We start from the raw sequence: 25,302 nt of genomic DNA, 5'->3' as shown, positions 1-25,302 counted from the left end.
AGGGGATAAAGAAATGCCTTAATCAGCAGTGTTCTGTCTGCGTTGGAAAGGGGAGGGGTTGCAAGCATTCCACTTTCCTTTGTCCATTTGTGTGGAATCACTTCCTATCAAAAAGGTAGCTGGTTAACAGAGGGCAAATGCGCTAGACACAGGCAGCCCAAACCACAAAAAAAATGTATCTAATCTCAGAGAGTTGTCCTTACTTAGCCTCACTGGTGACTACTTCTAATCCCAACATTTTCCATTGGTTTAGAGGGGCGGATGCATTTACAGGATGAAACGCTGAGAGCCTACGACGGGTTTTAAACAGATTGTCTTGGGAAGACATATGAGAAATAGTCAGCAGCCAATCTGGGTTTAACCTAGGTTTAATGGTTCATGCATCCTACATATGGACCCAAATGTTACTGACCACATCTTTCAACACAACTGAGGTTATAAACATTGGAATGTTTGGGGGAAAGGTCTGCCACATATGAAGGGAGGAAACATAAAATGTACTATTTTCTCCATGTCTTATAAGTAATAGACAATATAAGTACCACCAGTCATTTTACATTTTGTTTGTTGAATTAGCTTCTGAATGGATTGTTATTCAATTATTAAAATGGACCATTATTACATGTCTGCATTGCAAGTACTGCATATTTGCTTTCTCTTTTTCCCTTCCTTCTCACTCTCTTCTCCCTCTACCTGGCCAGCATCTTCAGCCCCTCCACTATCCCAGGAGACAGACCGTCCAGCAGCAGAATCCAATGGAACAGCCAGGCCCAGCAGCTACCTCAATACTGCAGCAGCAGCGTCACTTCCACTCCCAGACAGGAGCCACAGAATACCAATTCATTACTTACAAACCGCCTTTTATTCACCTTTATACACACATCCCTGATTCTCAGGGACGGAGACATTCCTAACTGACGGAGAACAGAGACAGAGTGGGCAGTGAAACGGTGAAGCCAGGGATCGGCAGGCACACATAATAGTTCTGGATCAGAAGGGTGTCAGCTATGCAAAGAATTCTCCCACTCCATTGGGGCAAGCACAACACAACAGCAGTACCTCGCTTAGCATAGGCCCGCCAACCACAAAGCTAGCCAACCAACCAGCCAGCCAGCCAGGCAGTGACTGAGTGAGTTAGCATTGCAGCCAGCCAGACACCCAGCTACCCACCAAGCCAGCCAGCCCTAACCTCATTCTGAGAGCTGGGCCAAGGCTACGGTCAGTCATCAGTCCCCCCTCCCTGCTCTCCTCTCCTCCATAAAGGGACAGCAGGAGAGAGAGGGGCCTCCTTTTGTCCACTCCAGATTAGTCAACACAGGGGGAGGGCCAAGACTGAGAGAAGAGGACATTTGATTTCTCCTTAGAGCATAACTGAGCATAACGCAATATCTGTAGATAGCAAACAGTGTTTTTAGCAGGAGCATTTATCTGGATAGAAGACTTGCACAAAGCAACTTCCTCCCACGGTTTTCTATTTAACTCTTTCCAGTAAACATACGGCGAGGCCAAATGAAGAAAGGCCCAATGTCAACCTTTGGCTTAAAGGTTACCAGTCCCTATTTGAGTCCAAACAAAAAACACAACCCTCTATCATAAAACTCAAACCGGTCACTTCACAACATATAGGACAGCATACAATTGTGGTTCAGTCTGACCGTGTATGTGTTCCCAAACTTTCCATTTACTGAAAACGGACACGTTTTTATTCCAAGCCTGGTGAATTTACATGAAACCTTGAAGAAAGGCAAAAACCAGATCAGCTCAGCTAAACCCAGCCAACTTAACCCTGGCTACTTAACCCAGCCTATTCAACACAGCGTAACCTATAGCCAAACCCAGCTAAACCCAGCCTACTTAACCCAGCCTATTTATCACAGCGTAACCTATAGCCAAACCCAGCTAAACCAAGTCCAGCTCAGCCCAGCTAGACACAGCCAGGGTCAACCGAACCAAGCCCAGCCCAGCCCAGCCAAACCACACCATGTCTTACTTCTCTGGCCCTATCCACACGGCCCAACCATGGTAATCCCAGCTCAGCCCAATCCCACCCCACCCAGCCTTGTACTACATAATGTCTTACCTCTCGTTGCTTCTCCATCTCAGCCTGCAGGACCTGCTTGGCTACCTCCAGGTCCTGGAGCCTGACCCTCATCTCCTCGTTCTCCTGCTCCAGACGGCCCCTCTTCTTCTCCACAGAGTCCAACTCGTTGTGCAGCCGGATGGACACGTCTTTAGCCACCTGTAGTCCAAAGATGGAGACGAGAGAGAGAAGACATGAGGGAGGGTGGTCAACATCAGAGGTTCATTGAGAAGCGTGGTCCACAATGCCACGGTCCAGAGTCATACTAAATGACTTTATGAATGCCCTTTATAAATTGTGATTTGTTTCCAGTATGACCATATACACACTGAGTGGACAAAACATTAGCAGCCCCTTTTGCCCTCAGAACGACCTCAATTTGCCGGGGGAATGGGCTCTACAAGGTGTTGAATGCGTTCCACAGGGATGCTGGCACATGCTGACTCCAAAGCCTCCCACAGTTGTGTCAAGCTGGATGTCCTTTGGGTGATGGACCATTCTTGATACACACAGGAAACTGTTGAGCATGAAAAATCCAGCAGGTACTAGGTGCGACTGGTACCTACTACCATACTCCGTTCAAAGGCACTTAAATATTTTGCCTGACCCATTCACCCTCTGAATGGCACACATACACAATCCTTGTCCCAATTGTCTCAAGGCTTAAAAATCCTTCGTTAACCTGTCTCCTCACCTTCATCTACACTGATGGAAGTGCATTTAACAGGTGGCATCAATAAGGAACCATAGCTTTCACCTGGACCTGGTCAAATCAAATCAAATGTTATTGGGCACATACACATGGTTAGCAGATGTTAATGCGAGTGTAGCGAAATGCTTGTGCTTCTAGTTCCGACAGTGCTGTAAAATCTAACAAGTAATCTAACCATTCCCCAACAACTACCTAATACACACACATCTAAAGGGGTGAATGAGAATACGTACATATAAGTATATGGATGGTCAGTCTACGTCATGGAAAGAGTGTTCTTAATGTTTTGTCCACTCAGTGTATATGGGTAAGTTAAATATGTCTCTCTGCTGATGGTGTATTCACAGCACAGTAACAAATGACACCATACTGTAGCTTATCATTAATGTGTTCCAGTATTATTACTAATGTGTTCCAGTGTTATCACTAATGTGTTCCAGTATTATCACCAATGTATTCCAGTATTATTACTAATGTGTTCCAGTATTATCACTAATGTGTTCCAGTATTATCACCAATGTGTTCCAGTATTATTACTAATGTGTTCCAGTATTATCGTTAATGTGTTCCAGTATTATCACTAATGTGTTCCAGTATTATCACCAATGTGTTCCAGTATTATCACTAATGTGTTCCAGTATTATCACTAATGTCTTCCAGTATTATCACCAATGTGTTCCAGTATTATCACTAATGTGTTCCAGTATTATCACCAATGTGTTCCAGTATTATCGTTAATGTGTTCCAGTATTATCACTAATGTCTTCCAGTATTATGATTAATGTGTTCCAGTATGATCACTAATGTGTTCCAGTATTATCACTAATACGGGTAGGAGTGGAGTAGAGCAGAGACCAGCTCTTACATCATCATGTGTTGACATGTTGCTACAGAACAAGACTGTTACTAAGGCTGATCTTCTTAAAGTTGGATATAGGTTCCCCTGAGGGGTAGGAAGAGCATTAAATGCAATTGGGGATCAACACAGACACTATCCAGATGAGGATATGATGTTCTGCTGGGCCAACAACAACTTGTGTGTGTGTGTGTGTTTCTGTTTGACTGTATATCACCAGGGCACTGACAGGATGTTCAATCCAAATGCAAACTCAGCTGCCTGGTTTTAATTGTTTATAATGAAAGGAGGTGACATGTCAAGGGTGCTCTATCCATACCATAGACAGGAAACACATCCAAAACATCTGAGTGGATTGTCATATTGATGTCAATTGTGCTGAAAGCATTGTATCATTCAAAATGTCAATATAACATAATGATATCTAAGTCAAAATAGGATTATTATTATTTAATGTTCTCTCTCTATTTTTCTACCTCTGCAACATCATAGCATGGGATGGGAGTCTTTTGGTGCAGTGTGGAGTGGGGTACAGTGCTGATCTCATTAAAGGAGGAAGGGGGTCAGAGCAAACAGGGCTTCTGTGTGTGTGTGTGCGTATATGTGTGTGTGTGTTTGAATATGTGTGTGCGTGCGTGCGTCTGTGTGTTTGATTGTGTGTGCGAGTGCGTCCACGTGTGTCAGAACTGGGGTATTCTCTCTGGCCCTATAACCAGAGCCAATGTGCAGCTGGGAACCACAATGCCCCTCTGTGCTGCCCACTCTGAGAGTGGACCAACCGACCAATTCCCCATCATGCTCAAATTCATCTCTCTCTCTCTCTCTCTCTCTTCACTCTCCCTCTCTCTCTCTCTCTCTCTCTCTCTCTCTCTCTCTTCACTCTCCCTCTCTCTCTCTCTCTCTCTCTCTCTCTCTCTCTCTCTCTCTCTCTCTCTCTCTCTCTCTCTCTCTCTCTCTCTCTCTCTCTCTCTCTCTCTCTCTCTTCACTCTCCCTCTCTCTTCTCCATACTTTAGAAGGTAGAAATGTACATGCAGAGAGACGGACTGCATGGTCAAATCAATGCTCCCTTTCATTAGGGTTCTGGGAGGGTTCTAGGTTATGTTTTTAGACTGGCGGTATATGGCGATCACTTCACAGTAAACAACAGTCTGTATTAACGGCCTCTTAACTTACTACATCGACAGGATTCCCTCCTCCCTCTTGCTGTTCAGCCTCTTTCCATACACTGCCTTGTCTGCCTTCGCCTCCCAATGAAATATCATGCGTTGATATGTAAAAGTAAAACACATGGATTTCAGCACTCCGTGGGTGAAGTTTCCCCTAGATACTGATCTAGGATCAGCTTCCCATCCCCATCCCCAACCCCTAACCTTAACCATTATTGAAAGAAGAAAAAAAAGGAAACTGAACCAAGATCAGTGTGTAGGGTCACCGTACTAGCGGTTTTAGCATTGGTGAGAGGGGTTCCAGCTGGAGAGCTAGAGGACGTGAACGGCATACAGAGGAGAGGAGAGAAGGTCTTGCAGGACTGGTACATTATAGTCAAGTCCCAGCCTTCAGACTCCTAACGTCGATCCTATCCACACCCGGCACTTGGACACACATACCAAATTAAAAAGAGACATTTACCCATCAAACGGTTCTCTTTCACATGTTTTTGAGGGTGAGTGTGTGTGTGTGTGTGTGTGTGTGTGTACGCGCACATGTGTGTGCCTGCATGGGAGTGTGTGTGTGTGTGTGTGTGTATGCGCACGTGTGTGCCTGCATGGGAGTGTGTGTGTGTGTGTGTGTGTGTGTGTGTGTGTGTGTGTGTGTGTGTATGTGTGTGTGTGTGTGTGTGTGTGTGTGTGTGTGTGTGTGTGTGTGTGTGTGTGTGTGTGTGTGTGTGTGTGTGTGTGTGTGTGTGTGTGTGTGTGTGTGTGTGCTGAAGCAGCACCCTGTTCCCCTTCTGATCCTGTCAGCATTGTCACAGCTGTTCCTCCACACGCCTTTTAACAATGACTTCCCTGTAGATTTTATCATCGGCATTTTGCATGTCGACAGTACGCACAGGTGGGGGGAGTGTGTAAAGCATCGGTCATGTCTGTGTCCCAAATGGCCCCATATTCCCTATGTAGTGCACTACTTTTGACTAGGGCCCATAGCCAAGGCCTTACTGTACATAACCTTGGAGAGATATTGTATTTTCTACTTTAATGAGCTAAGAAGTGCTTACAAAGGAGAGCATACTCTATGAAAGCATTGAGTGTTTACCATCTAGCTTAGACATTTAATGATAGGATATAGTATTGCAGTATCAGCTAACAGGCTCAGCCAACTGGTGCACTTTTATGTAACTATCATCTAGTTGTTATCCTTCCTGTTGCAGCCTCTAGAAACTGAAAATAATAATCTTCTTCCCTTCTGTCTATCTATAAAAGGCTCTTTAGCTGTGAAAGAGCAGACCCCTGCACGACAGTTGTTTAGTGGTTACAGAATAATCCACATGGTGGGCATCCACACACGCTCCTGCTAGTGCCGTGCTGAGCAGGCACAGGGACAAAAATACTTCCTGATACTGCTCGAGCCAGCCAATCGTCTCTCTGATCCGGGCGTGTCTGGCTGACACATGGAGACGGTTTCTATTGGTATCTCCAGGATGCTGCCCAGCCGTTATCTGCTGCTGAGAGAGGGATGGAGAGAGGGAGATAGAGGAGAGAGAGGAGAGAGGGAATCCACCCTCTCTCTCTCTTTCTGTCTCCCTATCTCAACAACCCCTACTTTCCCTCCCTATATGTCACATCACGCCATACTGCAACTCGGCTGTTGCTATGCAGGAGCGCACAGAGGCTCAGCCCACTCATCCTATATATGTGAAGTTAAGAGGGGAAGAATATGGTATCTTTCACACCTCACCCCATCACAGATCACAGGCAATGTGCGAGAGACTGTGCCTTTGACTAGAAATAAAATACCTCAGTCAATTTCCCCAGCAAACAATGACTGTAGCATAATAACATCCAGGCTGAGAGAGGTGTTGTTTATGGAATGTTTATGGAATGAAAAGTCTAGCTGCCCTGAATGAAATCCACTGACCCAGACAGTGTAATGAGAGACTGATTCTATATCATACTGGTATCTACTGAATAACCCTTAGCACATTTTCATTGTCATGGAAGACCTCACTGTTTTCCATTTCCTGTGTTTCATAGCTCTGGAATTAGGACAGTGGGTCAGAAAGGACAGGAAGTGACCAGGAGAATCCCACGACCATCTCCAGATATCACACACACACACACACACACACTCGTACTCGCACGCAAAAAAATGCATGCATTGCACATTCACACCCCTCCCCCTGCTGTGCGCTGAAGAGCAGGATGCAACAGGAAGTGGGAACAGCTCACTGTGTATGTCACCAGGGAACAAGGATTTAGGAGAGAGAGCAATAATTATGTTAAGCCAATTTAAAGTATAGCCCTATCAGCTTACAGTATGCTATTTCATGTGATCACGTTGGTTGAGTACTGTGTGACTAATAAAGACTGACTGTAGCCACAAAGTAGTTATTTTCGTCTAAGGAACCTACCTAGCCCAATGCGTTGAAACTACCTGTATTTACTGAACGTACCTAACATACATAGTACATACTAACTGTTCAATAACTCATTGCTGTGCCACAAACACAGAGTCGTGGGTTCTTGCTGACAAGTAAAAGAAGGTCTACAACGGCTGGTACAGGACAGGTCTGAAATATCACCTGGAATACAGCCCAAATCCTCTCAAACATGTCAAGACACATTTCCTTCCCCCAGTGCTTGGTTGGTGCGTGAATAAGCCTGACTATCTGAGAACACAGCCGGCCTCACGGTTAGAGGAACTCAGTTTGAAGGGAGTCTGGAGTGCATGGGAGTGTTTAACACTCCCAGTGTGAGGGAAGAGGGCTGAGAAATTTGATCTGGTTTAGCTGGTAGCCAGCAGAAACAATCAGGTATGTGTTGAGTGACTGGCCTTAGCTGTTTAAGAATACGGAGAGGGAGACAGAGAGGGGAGGCCGAGGAAGCCGGGGTCACATCCCTGTGGTTTGTTTTTGGTTTCCTGTGTTAATGGCCTTTGACTGGCTTCCCCCGGCCCGTTGAGCCCTGCGCCCACCCACTGCGCCCCGATTGGCTGCCGAGGACTTAACTCTGGAGCGACACCAAATCCTTATTCCCCAGAGTCAGCACAGACGGCCGGCACAGAGGCACAATATTACCTCGCCAGAAAGAAGGGACACTTTTTTTCACCTGTTTCTTTCTTTCTCTTTAAAAAAAAAAGATATACAAATGGACTGTTTTTAGTGAAGGACAGCAGGAACAGGGCCTGCCTTCAGGGGGTGACATCATTACCCTCTCCCCTCCCCTCTATTCCCTCCTTCCTCGACTCCTGAGAAAGACCACATTGTGCTTCTGTCACATGGATCACAGAGGGCTGTGAATTTGGGGTGTGTAACCACAGCCTCAGTTCAGTAGGAAGACCAACAACCCGCAATGTCTCCATTAACAAGAAATCCCATCAATGGTGTGTGAATGTATGCATTTAAAGCCAAATGTAACCTTTGTCCTTTGACCTGTTATGTCATACCCCCCTTCTTTGAAAATCTGCAAGGACCTAAATGCAAGCAATTACCCAAAGTTCAGTCTCTCGTCAAGTTCTGTTTGTGTTACTGACATATACGATTTATGCATAGCCTTACACACAGACACACACATCATCTTGGCTGCCCATCGAAAGTCGATGAAGGCACACACACGCTCTCCATTCCAGATTCACCTTGACGTCCTGCTCCAGGGTACGGATGAGCTCCCCGTCCACCTGGCCCGTCTGGGCCACGCGGAGGCTGCGCCTCTCGGCCTTTCGGAGGCGGTACTGCAGGATGCGGCAGGTCTTGTTGGCCTGCTCAAACTGCTGCCTCAGCTCCTGCAGCTGGTAGACATCCTCCTCCATGTACATGTCCCTCATCTCCAACATCTCCGAGCGCAGCTCCTCCATCTCATCCTGGGGAGAGAGGGTCGGGGGAAGGAGAAGACGGTTGAGAATGCTAGAAAACGGTCTTGGTGAGCTAGTGCCATCCTTAGACTCCTTCTAATAATAATTATAGGGACTGTCTCAGCATCAGATCACCAGTCATCGTCAACGCCCTCTTCATTAGTGTATCCTTAGCAGGGTGTGTAGCATCATCCCAGACCCAGCAGGCTTTTCCTGCAGTCAAATTACCTAGTGGCCTCATGGGTGGAATGTTATTAATCATTTTCATAATTTCATAATTAATCAACTTTATTTTTTATTTTTTTAAAGCTGAATGAAAATCCAGTGTTTCCATGTCAAACGGTTTTGTTATATTTCTGTGATGTATATAAAGTGTAATATTGGGATGCAAACTCAAAATGGAATACATTTCAACTCTATATCTGACATGGTACAGGTGTCTTCTTTTTTAAAGCCCATAACCATGTGTGTGAGGTGTATACTTTCGTTTTAAAGGAGATTTGTTGATTTAGCCCATTGCAGTAAGAATGTAGCATTAACAACCCCATTGCCTACATAACCACTGCAGGGGCAAACCAGTGCAGAACACAGATTAATACACAACGGAACTTTGCCCACCTGATAGAAAGGTGTATAATAACAATTGAAAGGTATGATTTAAATCAAACCCAAAAAGCCTTCCTAGAATTCCCTACTACTACTTACATAACAACACGGTTGAAGAGGCATTAGCCCAAATCCTACTACAACCCCTCTGACAGAGGCGTAGTAATAAGGCTGATCAAGTATTTATAAGGGTGGTGGTGGGAGAAGTGTGTAGTAGTAAATAGAAGTCTTTTATCGCATTGCTAATATGCCGAGAGGGCTGCCAGGGGGAATGTGGGTCACTCGCTGCAGAGCGCGTCACGTGGTGCGGCCCCGGTATAAACAATGGTGTGTGGAGTGAGTGAGGACAGTGGGCGCTCTCGACTGCAGCATCTGCGCGACGCAGGCTACCCCCTAGAAAACAGCTGCACTAGTCAGCCAGGCGTGCCGAAGACCAGCGAGAGAAAGCACGGGATAAATAAATAAAGTTGTTGCGCTCTAGGACTACTCTGGCTGCACGAATGACCTGCTTTTTTTTAAACGCATAATAAGACTTAAGAAAAAGGATGTGGCACCCCATGGCTGTTTATGGTAATTAACCAGTAAGATGGATTTGATGATTATGGTCCGAAATTAACCAAAAACCTTACATGAGTGTTATTGTTGTGGGAGTGTGTATTACACATTCATGCACAGTGGACTGTCCTAGTAAACTGCCTTCTTTTGAAGGGCCGGCCACCAAATAGCCTAGTAGTCTATTAGGCCTATGTACACCATAATAATCTTATTATTGCTGTCCCAGACCAGTTAATTATGAAATAAAATGCGCTAATAGTAGCCTAGAAGTTGTTTGGATAAACCGTTATGTTGCGCAGGCCTGTGGGGTAATCCAATTAATTATTGAACCCCTCTGACTGAGGCAGTCTCCGTGACGCATGTCAATTCTTTTTTTACATTTGATTGAACCTTTATTTAACTAGGCAAGCCAGTTAAGAACCAATTCTTATATACAACGACGGCCTACATGTAAAGCCCCCCTCCCCCGGCCTTGATAATATTGTTTAACAAAATACAATTAGTTAAGCTGTTTTAACCAGGTCACTGTAATCCTCCAGCGCGTAATGGATGGGCGCACTACAACCACCTGCATGTCCGACCACCTCTGATGTTTTGGGCATTCACCACCTGACCATCATGACCAGTGAACACAACAGCTGAAGCAACATTGATAATGGATTCCGAAATAACACTGACCAACCCCGAAGTCTCGGTGCCTTCAAAGGGTGGTATTTTGTTGTTGTTTTTGACAAGAGGGAGGAGGGAGTAATCAATTATGCACTCAAGATGTTGTTGGCTATGTGGCCAATTTGGGTTTGCATGGATTGCCCTGCTTTTATCCTGAAGTGCAGAACAGTGATTATGCATAAATATATAAGGTTTTGTTTTTGATGATCCAATTAAAATAGTTTCTCCGGAACCATGTCTTACAGAACTGTTATTGGAGAGTTTTTTAATAATGTTTTAATTTTTTTAACCTTTTCACTTTCACAAATGAGAGCAAACAGAGGGAGGAATGTCTGTAGCAAATCAGGAAAAATATGCTTACTTTTAGATAATCGTTTTCTGATCTCAGTTCCTCGATTTCCCTGACAAATTCTTCATGCATGCCATCCATGAACTCTTCTGTCAGGTCGGAGAAAGCCAGGGATGTGCTGGCAGGCACCCGGCTGTCGAACGAGGTGAGAGACCGTTCATCCCCCGGAGAAATGCTCCCCTCCCCGGTCTCCACTCCAAAGGAGAGTCGGTCCTTATCTACGGGGGTCTTGGCATGATGGTCACCACGAGTACTCCTATCCGGTGGTCCATCTCCGCAGTCCCTGCTCGGTTTCTCGCCCTCTGCCCCCCCGCCTCGGCTGCTGGATTCGGTGTCACTACTCAGAGCATCGGCGGAGAGTTTATTCTCCTCCGAGGCGCAATCGGAGATCTCGGAACTGCTATCCGTTGGCGACAGCTTGCCCGCGGCGCAACCAGAGTCTTTGCTCAGGTCGTCCGAGGCGTTGCTTGCATCGGACACCTTCTTCCGACCACCTTTCATCGATTTACTGCCGCTCTTCTGGGCACTGGTAACCGATAGTGTGGATTTCCCCGGCAGTTTTCCTTTCTCTGATTTGGTCTCTTTTCCGCTACCTGGACTACGCCTGGACACCCGGCTGCCTAAATGTATGGATCCTGGTTTAACGCTCAGTGTTGGTGTACCGATGCCTCCCCGGATCTTGGTGAGGGACCATCCAGGCACATCCTTGGGTCTGGCGGGTGACGGAGCCCGGTTGATCTTTTTCTTCTCGTTCACTTGGATGGACTGCACTACGGGCTGTTGCTCGAACTGGTGCTGTTGTTGGGGCTGCGCCTGTCCGCTGTTGGCGTTCTCCGTCCCGCTTTCCATTTTGTGCCTGTGTCTCCTTTCCTTGGGCGAGACAAAGTGAGTTGGCGAATGAACATCAGTCTTTGTCTTTGTCATTCATTCCGCTTGGACAACTGCAGAAAACAGAAACGAAACCCCTATCAGAAGAGGTAGAAGTTGAAATGTGTCTCACAACTGCAAACAAATCATCTGTAGCAATCCCGAATAAACCGGATGCAGCAGCGTAGAAAGATAGCAACTGCAAGTTGTAACACGTTGTAATTATGTTTTCCGGTTTTAGGATGACTTTCGTTTAGGTTTTTGCCCCTCTTCTACTTATCTTGCATGAAGCGACTCTCTCGCCGGCGCGGTTTGAAGTGGTAGGAACAGTGGCAGTGTGCTCCGGAGGTTTATTTCTCCGCCCAGCTAGCGGTTCTGCCTGTGACGAATTGCTATCCGGAAACTCAGCATCACTTGGAGCTCTCTGCTGCCACCCAGACATGGAGATCGTTTCAAGAAGCACAAGTGAGACTACAATAAAACCAGGATGCATATAGGTTTACGATAAACATAGGCTGAAGGCTGCCTATTTAATTCAGAATCAAACTCTATTTGGACAGTAACAGGGGCGGAAATCCCAGGGGGGACGGGGGGGACACGACCCCCCCATCCTGGGAAAATATGATTTGTCCCCCCCCCCAATATATCACTGTAAACATAACTATCTAATTTAAATAATATTACTAATACGCAATGAAAGCAATTGTGCTGATTATAGACACTTAATAGCTCGTTTTTAAGTTTCAAAAGATTGCGCCCCCCCCACCCTTTGCCTCACAATGGTTTGATCCACTGCCAGTTCCTTAGTTGGCAAGGTAACAGAGGGTTCATATCTACTGTAAATTAGTGCTTCAAAGTTCCTGTGATAAGGTTAGTGATAAACTGAAGTCCAAACTGAACAGAACTACACTCTGTTCTACCATTGTCTTAAATATATTTAATGGTCTCGTTGCAAAAGTTAAATTGTCGCAAGGGAACTTTTATTTATTTATTTTATTTCACCTTTATTTAACCCGGGTAGCAAAGATTATAGCAAACACCACTGAAACGGAATTGGTGCTCGCTAGCTTTGCAAATTCAGCTATTGTTGGAAGCTAGCCAATATGAAACAAACGATTAAAATGACAAAAGGTTGCAGCATATGTTGTGTAAATGGTGAACTCATACAGCTGTCAACTCTTGTCACTGCAATCCGTTTCACATTTGCTAGCTACCTTTTAGATCGAAGCCCATATAGAATGATAGAAGATAAGATGGTAGAAGCCCATCTCCTACTGTAAATAACCTGCACACTGTGTGTGTGTGTGTGTGTGTGTGTGTGTGTGCGTGTGTGTGTGTGTGTGTGTGTGTGTGTGTAGCCAGCCAGGTAGAAAAATGGCAGAAAAAAGACGGACATCAGAGTATTTTTTAGTATACCAAAACGCAAAGTAAGAACCTTAGTAGCCTAATATCTCAAAGACTAGTTGATAAAATGTTCATAAGAAAGAAATGAAATTCTAATGGAAATGTTTCACAATGATGTCATTAGGCAGAGCAGGCAACAGATGGCACACAGACAGCAGAGTTGGGGACAGATATGCAGGGACAGACTGGCAGAGACAGGGAGTCTCAGGTAAGTTTGTTGAGTCTTTGTTTGGCAACATTATGAAAGGTTCTCAATTTTTTTTACTTGTAAAATAGGAACATAATTGGAAAATGCCATGGATACCCCCACTCTCAACTTAAACTGGTGACTGAACTAAGATTTGTTAAAGGCAATGGTATTGCTGTTGTGATTAGTTGTGTACTTTTGGGTACCGGTAGTTAGGAGTACGGCAAACACCTTATTTCTTTGGTTCCTCAATATACATTTACCATATTACAACGTAGGCTATGTGTTACAGCATTACTTTTGGTGTCCCCCTCAGGAATTGCTCTTGAGAAAATTTCATGTTATTGTCCCCTCCAAAGTTGATATCAGATTTTCGCCCCTGGACAGTAAACTATACAGGGTCTAATACGCAGAAGTTAATTTGTAGATCTGGAGGTACCAGGAGGTACCGAAACAAAATGTTTTAAATGTAACCTTTATTTAACAAGGCAAGTTAGTTAAGAACAAATTCTTATTTACAATGACGGCCTACACCGGGCAAACACGGACGACGCCCAAGGGAATCCCAATCACGGCCAGTTGAAATACAGCCTGGATGTACTCTTGAAAGTTGTAATAGTAGAATGCACAAGGTGACATTTAGAAATTGGGTAGTGTATCATCAGTTCCTTGTGTCATGTTAGTCATTGAATACCATAGAGATCTATTTATAACTTGTCAGAAATGCCCAGATCAATTTGCCCATGTCAGTTAAAGTTTGTTTTATTTGTATTTGTATTTATTAAGGATCCCCACCAGCTGCTGGCAAGGCAGCAGCTACTCTTCCTGGGGTCCAGAAACATTTTAGCCCATAGTATTGTTGTCATTTGTTTGTCACTGAAATATCACACGAATACAAGTTAGACGTGTCACAATGTATAGAATTGCAAGAAAATTAGCTTTAAAACTCCAACATTTTCTTTGTTCCTCAATGCTGGAAAAGTTTGGGAACCCTTGCTATAAGGAAATAAATGAGGTAGTGCACCTCTGGAGAGGTGAGAGCTGCAGCACCTCCAGCACCCTTCCCACAGCTGTGACACTATAAGGAAATAAATGAGGTAGTGCACCTCTGGAGAGGTGAGAGCTGCAGCACCTCCAGCACCCTTCCCACAGCTGTGACACTATAAGGAAATAAATGAGGTAGTGCACCTCTGGAGAGGTGAGAGCTGCAGCACCTCCAGCACCCTTCCCACAGCTGTGACACTATAAGGAAATAAATGAGGTAGTGCACCTCTGGAGAGGTGAGAGCTGCAGCACCTCCAGCACCCTTCCCACAGCTGTGACACTATAAGGAAATAAATGAGGAAGTGCACCTCTGGAGAGGTGAGAGCTGCAGCACCTCCAGCACCCTTCCCACAGCTGTGACACTATAAGGAAATAAATGAGGTAGTGCACCTCTGGAGAGGTGAGAGCTGCAGCACCTCCAGCACCCTTCCCACAGCTGTGACACTATAAGGAAATAAATGAGGTAGTGCACCTCTGGAGAGGTGAGAGCTGCAGGCTGATGTCTATCAGAGCAGAGAGGGAGAGAGATCATAGAAAGTGAATCTCATTCTAGCCCTGTGAGAGATACAGGCTCTTCTCTCTCTCACCACAGCCACGGTCACGGCCACGCATTGGTTTCTAGGCTACGGTGTAAACCATGAACCGGCCCAACCTGAATCCATTCTAGTCCTGTGAGAGATACAGGCTCTTCTCTCTCTCTCACCACGGCCACGCATTGGTTTCTAGGCTACGGTGTTAACCATGAACCCGGGCCGGCCCAACCTGAATCTCATTCTAGTCCTGTGAGAGATACAGGCTCTTCTCTCTTTCTCACCACGGCCACGCATTGGTTTCTAGGCTACGGTGTAAACCATGAACCGGCCCAACCTGAATCCATTCTAGTCCTGTGAGAGATACAGGCTCTTCTCTCTCTCTCACCACGGCCACGCATTGGTTTCTAGGCTACGGTGTAAACCATGAACCGGCCCAACCTGAATCCATTCTAGTCCTGTGAGAGATACAGGCTCTTCTCTCTCTCACCACGGCCACGGTCACGGCCACGCATTGGTTTCTAGGCTACGGTGTAAACCATGAACCGGCCCAACCTGAATCCATTCTAGTCCTGTGAGAGATACAGGCTCTTCTCTCTCTCACCACAGCCACGGCCACGGCCACGCATTGGTTTCTAGGCTACGGTGTAAACCATGAACCGGCCCAACCTGAATCCATTCTAGTCCTGTGAGAGATACAGGCTCTTCTCTCTCTCACCACGACCACGCGTTGGTTTCTAGGCTACGGTGTAAACCATGAACCGGCCCAACCTGAATCCATTCTAGTCCTGTGAGAGATACAGGCTCTTCTCTCTCTCACCACGACCACGCGTTGGTTTCTAGGCTACGGTGTAAACCATGAACCGGCCCAACCTGAATCCATTCTAGTCCTGTGAGAGATACAGGCTCTTCTCTCTCTCTCACCACGGCCACGCATTGGTTTCTAGGCTACGGTGTAAACCATGAACCGGCCCAACCTGAATCCATTCTAGTCCTGTGAGAGATACAGGATCTTCTCTCTCTCACCACAGCCACGCGTTGGTCTCAAACATAGGTTACAATGTTGCGCAAACCATAAGCCCGGGCCGGCTCAACTGTTATAGAACATGTTTACTCGTTGCTATGTTAGCATCGCTATTTATGAACACAGTTTCCTCTCAGGAGACATCGTTTGGCTCCATGTGCCTTTCTCCCGACCTGCAGGCAAATGACATCAGCATTATTTTCACTGAGAGACTTGGTTCTGTGGCCCTTACAGTGTGACAGTGGTGTATTCAGTTCACATATCCATCATTGCCAGCACACACAGAGGATTGAGTACACACGGGCCCCCACAACACGTTCTGGCCTGCTTCCATTTCACTTGAGCACACCTGTGTGTATATTCACCTCCTACGATCTTTCTTTCTTTGTCTCTTTCTGTCTTTCTTTCTTTCACTTACTGTTCATTGAAACAGGCTCTATTGTTCTCTTTCTCTCTCACCCTCTCTCTCTCTCTCTCTCTCACACACACACACACACACACACACACACACACACACACACACACACACACACACACACACACACACACACACACACACACACACACACACACACACACACACACACACACACACACACACACACACAGTATACATGCACACACAGTATAATTTCATATGCTGTAATAATATGTGTAATCTTAGAGTCGTATAGGCAGTTATTATACAACCACATTAAAACTATAAATTGACACCTTCGGGTAGAAGCACAAGTTTCAGTCTCAATGCTCTAATATTTTTTTAACACTTGTATGTGTTTTCTCCTGATCATGTGTTGTTTTGTCTGTCGATTTGCCATGTGCCAGAATGAGAGTCTATCAGACTAACAGTTCAACACAGATCTAAGCCTCAGTGGAAGAATGGTATTCTCTGAATAATGACGCAGGAATCACACAGGAGCACAAAACCCATACTCCATAATTACCTTACTATGTAATGACTGCTTAATACTATGTGCTGTTCACACACACCAACACGTACAGACACACACAGACACACACGGGGACACACACAGCGCAAAGCTCCTGGTTAACCACTCACAGGCTTAATTCCAGCCTATCCAGGGTCTAATACAGGCTGATAGTTACCCCAGCTTCTCAAAAGCATATTAATATTGGATTCAGAAACTGTGAAGGCAATCTTGTAAGACCAGCAATGGAGTAATTGTAATGGGGTAATATTTATAATCTATGAGCTCCAAAACTATTGAGACAGTGACAAATGTTTTGTTGTTTTGGCTCTGTAGTCCAGCATTTGGATTTGAAATGATACGATGACTATGAGGTTAAAGCGCAGACTGTCAGCTTTCATTTGAGGGTATTTTTCATCCATAGAAATTACACCCGTTTAGAAAAACTCTTCAACATTAATGGGAACGCTTCCACGATCGTGGATAATCCTGAACGAATCGAGTGAGTGAGAAAGTTACAGAGGCATGATGAGAAATTATGAAGTGACAAACGATGAGTGAGAAAGTTACAGAGGCATAAATATCATACCCCCCCCCCCAAAACAAAAACAAAAATATGTCACTGTCCCAATACTTTTGGAGCTGACCTGTACTCCTCACATGTGACCTGTAATAAGACTACGCAATTACAGTTTTTCTCAATTGTTTACACACAAATACTGGTACTTGAGACACAATGACCACAACATGTAACTCATGCACCAACCCCCTGAACCAATTCTGCTAAACTACAAGCACAATTCCTGCTTTACACTCAAATTGCAGTTCTAAAACACACTTTTTTCAAAACACTACACACAATTCTTTGCATTTGGCACAATTTTCATGCAGAAAATCTCTTGTTTTCACAATGAACACACTGCCATTCAAATATGCACACTGACTCATCACATGGGCAAACACCCGTCACACAGTTTTACAATTAGCAATCAGAGCTTTAGCATAAAAGGGCAACAGGTGAGCTCTTCTGTTTTGGAGCAATGGATGCCAACATTGGAAACAGAGGCAGAGCCAGAGGAGTGAGAGTAAGAGGAGGAGGACGGGGAGGACGAGGACGAGGAAGGCCAAGGGCTGTAATCTCTGATGAGATCCGAGCCACTTTGGTTGATCATGTGGTCAACCATGGTCTAACAATGAGGGAGGCTGGGCAAAGAGTACAGCCAAATTTGAGCAGGTACACTGTAGCACCCATCATCCGGACATTCCGAAATGAGAATAGGTAAGAAATCTACTCTCACTAGAAAATTGCAGTACTGCATATCAATACAGTACTCAATGAGTACAGTAGTACAGTATTGCCTGTGGACTGTTCTGTAGGACTGTAAAAATAAAGTATTTTTCAAGTATTTGGGAAATGTATTCCTACTTTGTATTTACAGTATTTGACTATTTGTTTGACAGAACTGAAAGATTACCAACACAAGGTGGTCGGGAACGTGTTCTGTCTCCTGAACAGGAAACTGAAATCATGAACATGGTCCTAGAAAATAACGCCATAACATTACGGCAAATACAAAGAAAAATAATAGAAAACAATGAGATATTTCAAAATATTGATAGGGTAAGCTTATCAACACTGGACCGTGTCTTGCGCAGAAATAATCTCAGGATGAAGCAGGTCTACAGGGTGCCATTTGAAAGCAATTCAGAAAGAATCAAAGAATTACGATATAACTATGTGCAAGTGAGTCCTATATAATCCCACAATTGATGCATACTCTCAACACTGTATAAATTATACATAATTCAGTATTGTAATCATAATGATTGTGCTTCACAATAGTGACCACTCCATGTCTATTTCTGATATTGTCATGTGTGTTTCAGAGAGTCCTTGAGCTAGAGGTGGCTGCAGTGGAGCACCAGTTCATCTTCATTGATGAGGTTGGATTCAACCTCACAAAAAGACCAAAGAGGGGAAGGAATATCATCGGCCAGCGTGCCATTGTTCAAGTCCCTGGCCAGCGCGGAGGGAACATCACAATGTTACCCATCACGGCGTCATCCATCACCATGCTACCCTTGGCCCCTACAACACCGCCCATCTGATCACATTCCTGGACACCCTACACAACACACTCATTCCACGAGATCAGGTAGACGGCCCAGAGCAGCTCAGGTACGTTATCATTTGGGACAACGTAAGTTTCCACAGGGCTGCTCTGGTTCGTAACTGGTTCCCTGCCCACCCACGCTTTTTAGTTGTTTATCTCCCTCCATATTCTCCATTCCTCAATCCTATTGAGGAATTTTTTTCTGCCTGGAGATGGAAAGTGTATGACCGAAATCCACAAACGCGTATACCTCTTCTCCAAGCTATGGAAGACGCATGTGGAGATATAGCAGCTGATGCTTTTCATGGCTGGATTCGCCATGCTAGGCGATATTTCCCCCACTTCTTGGCCAGGGAAAACATTGCTTGTGATGTGGATGAGGTGCTGTGAATATGAGGCATGCTTTCAGAAAATGTGTGTAAACAATCGAGAAAAACCGTAATGGACACAGTCTATTAAAAGGTATATCTGACTCCATTTAACATTCTAGTAAAACCATGTGTAATCAAGTATTATGCGTTTAACTGACTAAGACCAAGGAATGGTCATGAGAAACGATTACCAAGAAAGCATTATTTAATAACTTAATAAAATGAATGGATTCACATACAAGGCATAGAGATACTGACATTAACAAAGAGCAATTCTAGGCACATATATCCCGAAGTTAACTTACAAGACAAAACAAAGAGATACCTACTAGGCCAAAGGCCTAGACGCCTCGGAAATGAGCAAATATCATACAACTGTTCACCAATGGACAGGATGCAGGATAGTAGAGAGAACAGACCTTCATTCCATTTATAACATCTGAAGGTGTAACTTCTTCAAACAAAAACCAACCACCATTGACCAATCAAACTATACCAAGTTTACAGTAACTTGATCACCCAGGCCAAATCTCCACAGGGTGTCACCGCATCTAAAGGCATGTGTGTGGGGTGAGACCAATGTAAATAGACAATAAAACCCCTTTGAATAGAATCATTTAGAGTTCAGCCTGTACAGACACAAGTTACCACAGAGATCATACATCCATATAGATAGCATCAGAGTCCTCCTTAGGGGACAAGTTTCAGAAAGATACCAGAGATGGATAGCGTGTCGTTATTCTGTCACACATTCCAGTAACCAGTCCTCTGGATACCGTAGAGAGAGATACTTATCCACCTCACTTGCTTTGGCAATGTTAACATATGTTTCCCATGCCAATAAAGCCCCTTGAATTGAGTTGATACATTTTGATCCCTTGATGGGGGAAGGGCTGACTGATCCTTGGGTATTGTCTTGGTCCATTTGCTGTTCGGCCAGAGGTGGCAGAGAGCACATAAATTAGGGCTGAGCCTACAGAATGTCACAAAGTAGGAGTCATGATTAGCTGTGAGCTTCCTCCAGGGAACACGTAAGAACGTTAGGCTACATAAAACCTATCAAGGGGGATTTGCACAGAGCGAGTACATGGAAGGCTGTCAGCGTCTCAGTGGGAAACCGGCTCCATTCAATTCTGTCTGTCTGTCTGTCTGTCTGTCTGTCTGTCTGTCTGTCTGTCTGTCTGTCTGTCTGTCTGTCTGTCTGTCTGTCTGTAGATAGATAGATAGATAGATAGATAGATAGATAGATAGATAGATAGATAGATAGATAGATAGATAGATAGTGATGATAACATAGCAACTAGTATTATATGAATTTGGCCAGCTAGGCAGCCAAAGCTTTTCTCTGTCCTGGCACTCCAATGGCGGAAGGAGAATCCCCCTAACGCTAGGACAGCAGAGTTCCTGCCCATCTTCCAAAAACGTCTTAAACCCTACCTCTTCAAAGAGTATCTTAAAAACGACATCTCAGTCTTACCCCACCCCGCCACACACACACACTTTACTGATATCTACTTTATTGAGGAAAAATCAACTTACTACAACTGTGATATGTGGATGTCTCACCTATAGCTATCTTAAGATGAATGCACTAACTGTAAGTCGCTCTGGATAAGAGCATCTGCTAAATGACTCAAATGTAAATGTATATGCCATCTGCAAGGATGGGCATAGTGTCAACAAAGCACTTTGTGGTGCCAGCCAGGGCTGCCAGGTCTGCCTTCTTGGCACAGCCAGGATATGGCGTGGAATCACAGGTGGCATCTGGGCCCAGCGCCTCACCGATCACAGAGCTGGAACAGGGAAGGAGAGACAACCGACGCTCACTAACAGTAGACATAGTCCTTAATTACCTAACACCTTCTTCTTTTCCTTCCAGTTTATTATAGTCAGATCATATGAACTCCATCCGCTCTGGACATAAAGAAGTACAGGCTAATACCCATACAGAAGAACTGCTGTGCAAGCAAGTCTTTACATTACAGTAATTGGAATCCAGTCATCCTCAACATACGTTTTGAGAACCTGTTATGGCTATTAGCGATCAGCAGTGCTATTCCTTAAGCATGCCAGCATTCTCAGAGACAGATTTAAACCGTGATTTAAACAGCCCAACCGCTGGTGGGATATGAAGTAAAAAATATTTATAGTATGGATAATGAGCATTTCTCCAGCTTTCATCCCTGATCCCGATGGCCTGCATAACTGTAATAACGATATCAACATTAAGGACCCCCTACTGCTCTGTTGTCGCTCAAAGATCTAGGTGAACACTATTTCCGAGGCCCCTGCGCCGGTGTCTTGCCACCAAGTCTCCAGAGCGATGGTTAGGATGCCAACAATGAGGATAACTGTGTGCTCATCTTTTATCTGGCCATGTTAATGTGTTCCTCTGCTCGTTCTTTGTTGATGTGTCACATGGGAGGATCAGGCTCCTTAAATCCTTAGACACTTTAAATATGGTGGTGAGTGACACACGTCAATGGCATGTGACCTTTGTGTGTAAGGGTAAGCCTACATTCAATTTCAGCTGTCTTTTTGATCAAATGGCCAAATAAATATGTTTCTGTTTTACTATTTGATATTCTCACAACATCTGTATTGCCTTCAATTCACTCTCAAAGCAGTTACAGATTTGACCCATTGACAGATTTCATCTAGAGATTGTGAGACAACATATAATGGAAACTGAATTAGATTTCTGTTCAAACTGACCATGGAAGTAGATCAAGAAAATGCATCACAGTTCTTTACCTCCATCTAGTGGGAATATGAAGAATAGCCAGTAAGGACTCCGCAAGGGCAAATCAGGGCATGTCAGCTGAGGTACGGGTAAGAGTGAATTAGACTACCCCTGAAATGAATATGACTACTCCTTAAAGTACACAACATTTTCTCAGAGAAAAACAACTATGTGATATGTCATTTGCGAAAAGCCTATCTGATTCTAAAATATATGGCACTTTAATTTCATACACTCAAAGCCTTCTTGTTCAAGCCATATTTCACAATAAAATAGTTTTTGACCCGTAGTTATGATATGCTGAGAGAGAATGCTTTTTTTCCCTCCGAAGCGCTGAAACAAAACCAGCCTGTGGCATTCTCTAGCACTGGCTATCTGTGTAATTACCGTACATAATGCTGAATGACTTCTCTGAGGCCGGCTCAACAACTTCTCTCTCTCTCTCTCTCTTTCTCTCTCTCTCTCTTTCTCTTTCTCTCTTTCTCTCTCTCTCTCTCTCTCTCTCTCTCTCTCTCTCTCTCTCTCTCTCTCTCTCTCTCTCTCTCTCTCTCGAGTTGCCATGAACCATCGGGGCGACGCCGCTTCAACAATGGCCATAATTATGCACTCTCTCTGTGCAGAGCGATGGATTGCTTGCCTGTGATTAAACTATGAATAAATTCCCCCTGGTTTTTAGGAGGGTGTGGGTAGACAAGCAGGTCTATGTTTTGTTGAAGAGCCCAGAACTGGGCAGTGCTTGAATGGATAAAATAACACCCTCGCTCACTAAATCATCAGACTTGAATATATAACACAACTAGGACAAGAACCTGTCTGATCCACTCAACATCTCATCTGCGCTCAGTGAAGGATTGGAAATGAATTGTTATGCTCACTCTCCCTCCTCTAGTGTCTCTCTCTAATATAAAACCCACACACACAAACACACACCATATGTTTTGCTATCATTGTGGAGACCTAAAATGTATTTAGATTCAAAATCATATTTTCCCTAACCCCTAAACCTAAACTTAAGTCTAACCCTAACCCTTACCTTTAACCCCTAACCCTAATTCTAACCCTAACCCTAAATCTAACCCCTAAGCTTAAAATAGAACACTAGATTCTGCAGTGAGTGCATATTTGTGACAGGGTCACTGCAGGTCATGGCAGAAGTCTGTCGTCATGGCTTTATAGCGATCTGAGGACAGGTGGGTGTATAAGTGACTGCTGCCTCCATTATCGATGAGCAGAATAGTACAGGACAGCCAAACATATCCCTCATAAACAATGCACTGCATGCTGATTATTGCTATAGGTCTACTCTCATTCCTCCCAGCTCTATTTCTGGTACAGGGCATGCTGGAGGTAAGTAGACTGGGGATGCAAAATACTCTCCCTGTCAGTTGCTGTACGTGGTTGCCTGATGTGTTTACAACGTCTGTCAATGTGATATCATTCACTTTTTAACACAGTTTTACATATTTGCATAGGAGGTGTCTCCACTACAGTTCAAGTACTTTCACCCATCATCACCAGCATCATCAGCGAAAGCATTATCAACTTCAATACATCGATTACCATTCTCCAGACAGTTATTGTTAGATGATCCCGAGCCTTCACATGGACATGGTTGCACACCTGACTTTGCCAGTATCCATGAGAGCAGACAGCGAGTGTTGATGGCTGCTGTATAGTAATACCATGCTATTGGGAGATTTCAGATATGAATGATGGGAATGAAAAACAAACAGTAGGCCTATTTTTCATCATCATTCATCAAGTCCCCTGTCCTCTGGAAATTGATTGCTGGGTCGGATATCACTTGTACAGTAGTCCCTGTTCACCTTCCTGTACTCCCTGTTTACCCGTGACTGCATGGCCGCGCACGACAGCAACCTCTCCCTTAACGTTAGCAAGACAAACGAGCTGATCGTAGATTACAGGAAATGTAGCGGGCCGGCACGCCCCCATCTACATTGATGGGGCTGTAGCAGAGTGGGTCGAGAGCTTCAAGTTCTTCGGTGTTCTACATCACTAAGTAATTACCATGGTCCACACACAGTTGTGAAGAAGGAACGACAGTGCCTCTTCACTCTCAGGAGGCTGAAAAGATTTGTCATAGGCCCTCAGATCCTCCAAAAAGTTATACCGCTGCACCATTGAGAGCATCTTTACTGGCTGCATCACCGCTTGGTACGGCAACTGCAAGGCACCCGACCATTCAGGGTCTATAGAGGGTGGTGAATACGGCCCAGTACATCACTGGGGTCAAGCTCCCTGCCATTCAGGACCTCTATACCAGGCGGTGTCAGAGGAAGGCCCACAGACTCAAGCCATAGATAGACTGTTCTCTCTGCTACCGCACGGCAAGCAATACCAGTGCACCAAGTCTGGAACCAACAGGACCCTGAACAGCTTCTAACCCCAAGCCATAAGACTACTAAACAAGACTTCTAAATAGCTAACAAAATGGCTACCCGGACTACCTGCATTGACCCTTTTTTTGCACTAACTCTCTTGCACTGACTCTACCCACACACTCACACATACAGTAATTACACTGACACCCCAACACACACATACACACACATACAGTACACATGCATACTGACGTCACACACACACACTCACCACATACGCTACTGCTACTCTCCATTATCTGTCCTGTTGCCTAGTAATTTTACCCTTACTATATGTACATAGCTAACTCAATGACCTCGTACCCCTGCACATCGACTCGGTACTGGTACTCCCTGTACATAGCCATGTTACTTTGACCTGTTATTGCTATTCGATATTCACTGTGTAGTTATTCCTTGTGTCTCTATCTGTATATATTTCAAAATAGATATATCTTTAGCTCTGCATTGTTGGAAAAGGACCTATAAGTAAGCATCTCACTGTTAGTACACCTGTTTTTTACGAAGCATGTGGCAAATAACATTTGATTTGATTTAGTAGTTAGATAAGTTTTTGGCATACATCTTCTTGTCCCTACAGTGGATAAAAAAACACGTTTTTGTATCCTAATAAAAATGAATACTATGTGTGATGTTATTTAGTCCACCCACCAGCCAGCCTGTGTGTGTGTATATTCTGTATATACAACAAGTGTACAATACATTAAGAACACCTGCTCTTTCCATGACATAGACTGACCAGGTGAATCCAGGTGAAAGCTATGCTCCCTTATTGATTTCACTTGTTAAATCCACTTTAATCATTGTATATTAAGGGGAGGAGACCGTTTATGGTAGTAGGTGACAGGAGCA

At 44.5% G+C, this 25,302-nt stretch overlaps 1 protein-coding gene across 4 annotated transcripts in view; it reads right to left on the bottom strand.

Annotated features, from left to right (window-relative positions):
- Nucleotides 1-12,063, bottom strand: part of LOC115166258 (protein SOGA1-like) — a 77,406-nt gene extending 65,343 nt beyond the window's left edge. For all 4 annotated transcript variants that reach the window (XM_029720091.1, XM_029720095.1, XM_029720094.1 and 1 more), the window contains exons 1-3: nucleotides 10,848-12,063; nucleotides 8,441-8,665; nucleotides 2,081-2,239 (exon numbers count right to left, since the gene is read on the bottom strand). In XM_029720091.1, coding sequence (XP_029575951.1) covers nucleotides 2,081-2,239; nucleotides 8,441-8,665; nucleotides 10,848-11,759 — 1,296 coding nt within the window. In that variant the 5' untranslated portion in view covers nucleotides 11,760-12,063. The remainder of the gene's footprint in view (nucleotides 1-2,080; nucleotides 2,240-8,440; nucleotides 8,666-10,847) is intronic.
- Between the last annotated feature and the right edge of the window lie 13,239 nt (nucleotides 12,064-25,302).

Source organism: Salmo trutta, chromosome 28, assembly GCF_901001165.1.
Source record: "Salmo trutta chromosome 28, fSalTru1.1, whole genome shotgun sequence".
Taxonomy (NCBI): Eukaryota; Metazoa; Chordata; class Actinopteri; order Salmoniformes; family Salmonidae; genus Salmo; species Salmo trutta.
This window is presented reverse-complemented; position numbering and strand designations above follow the sequence as displayed.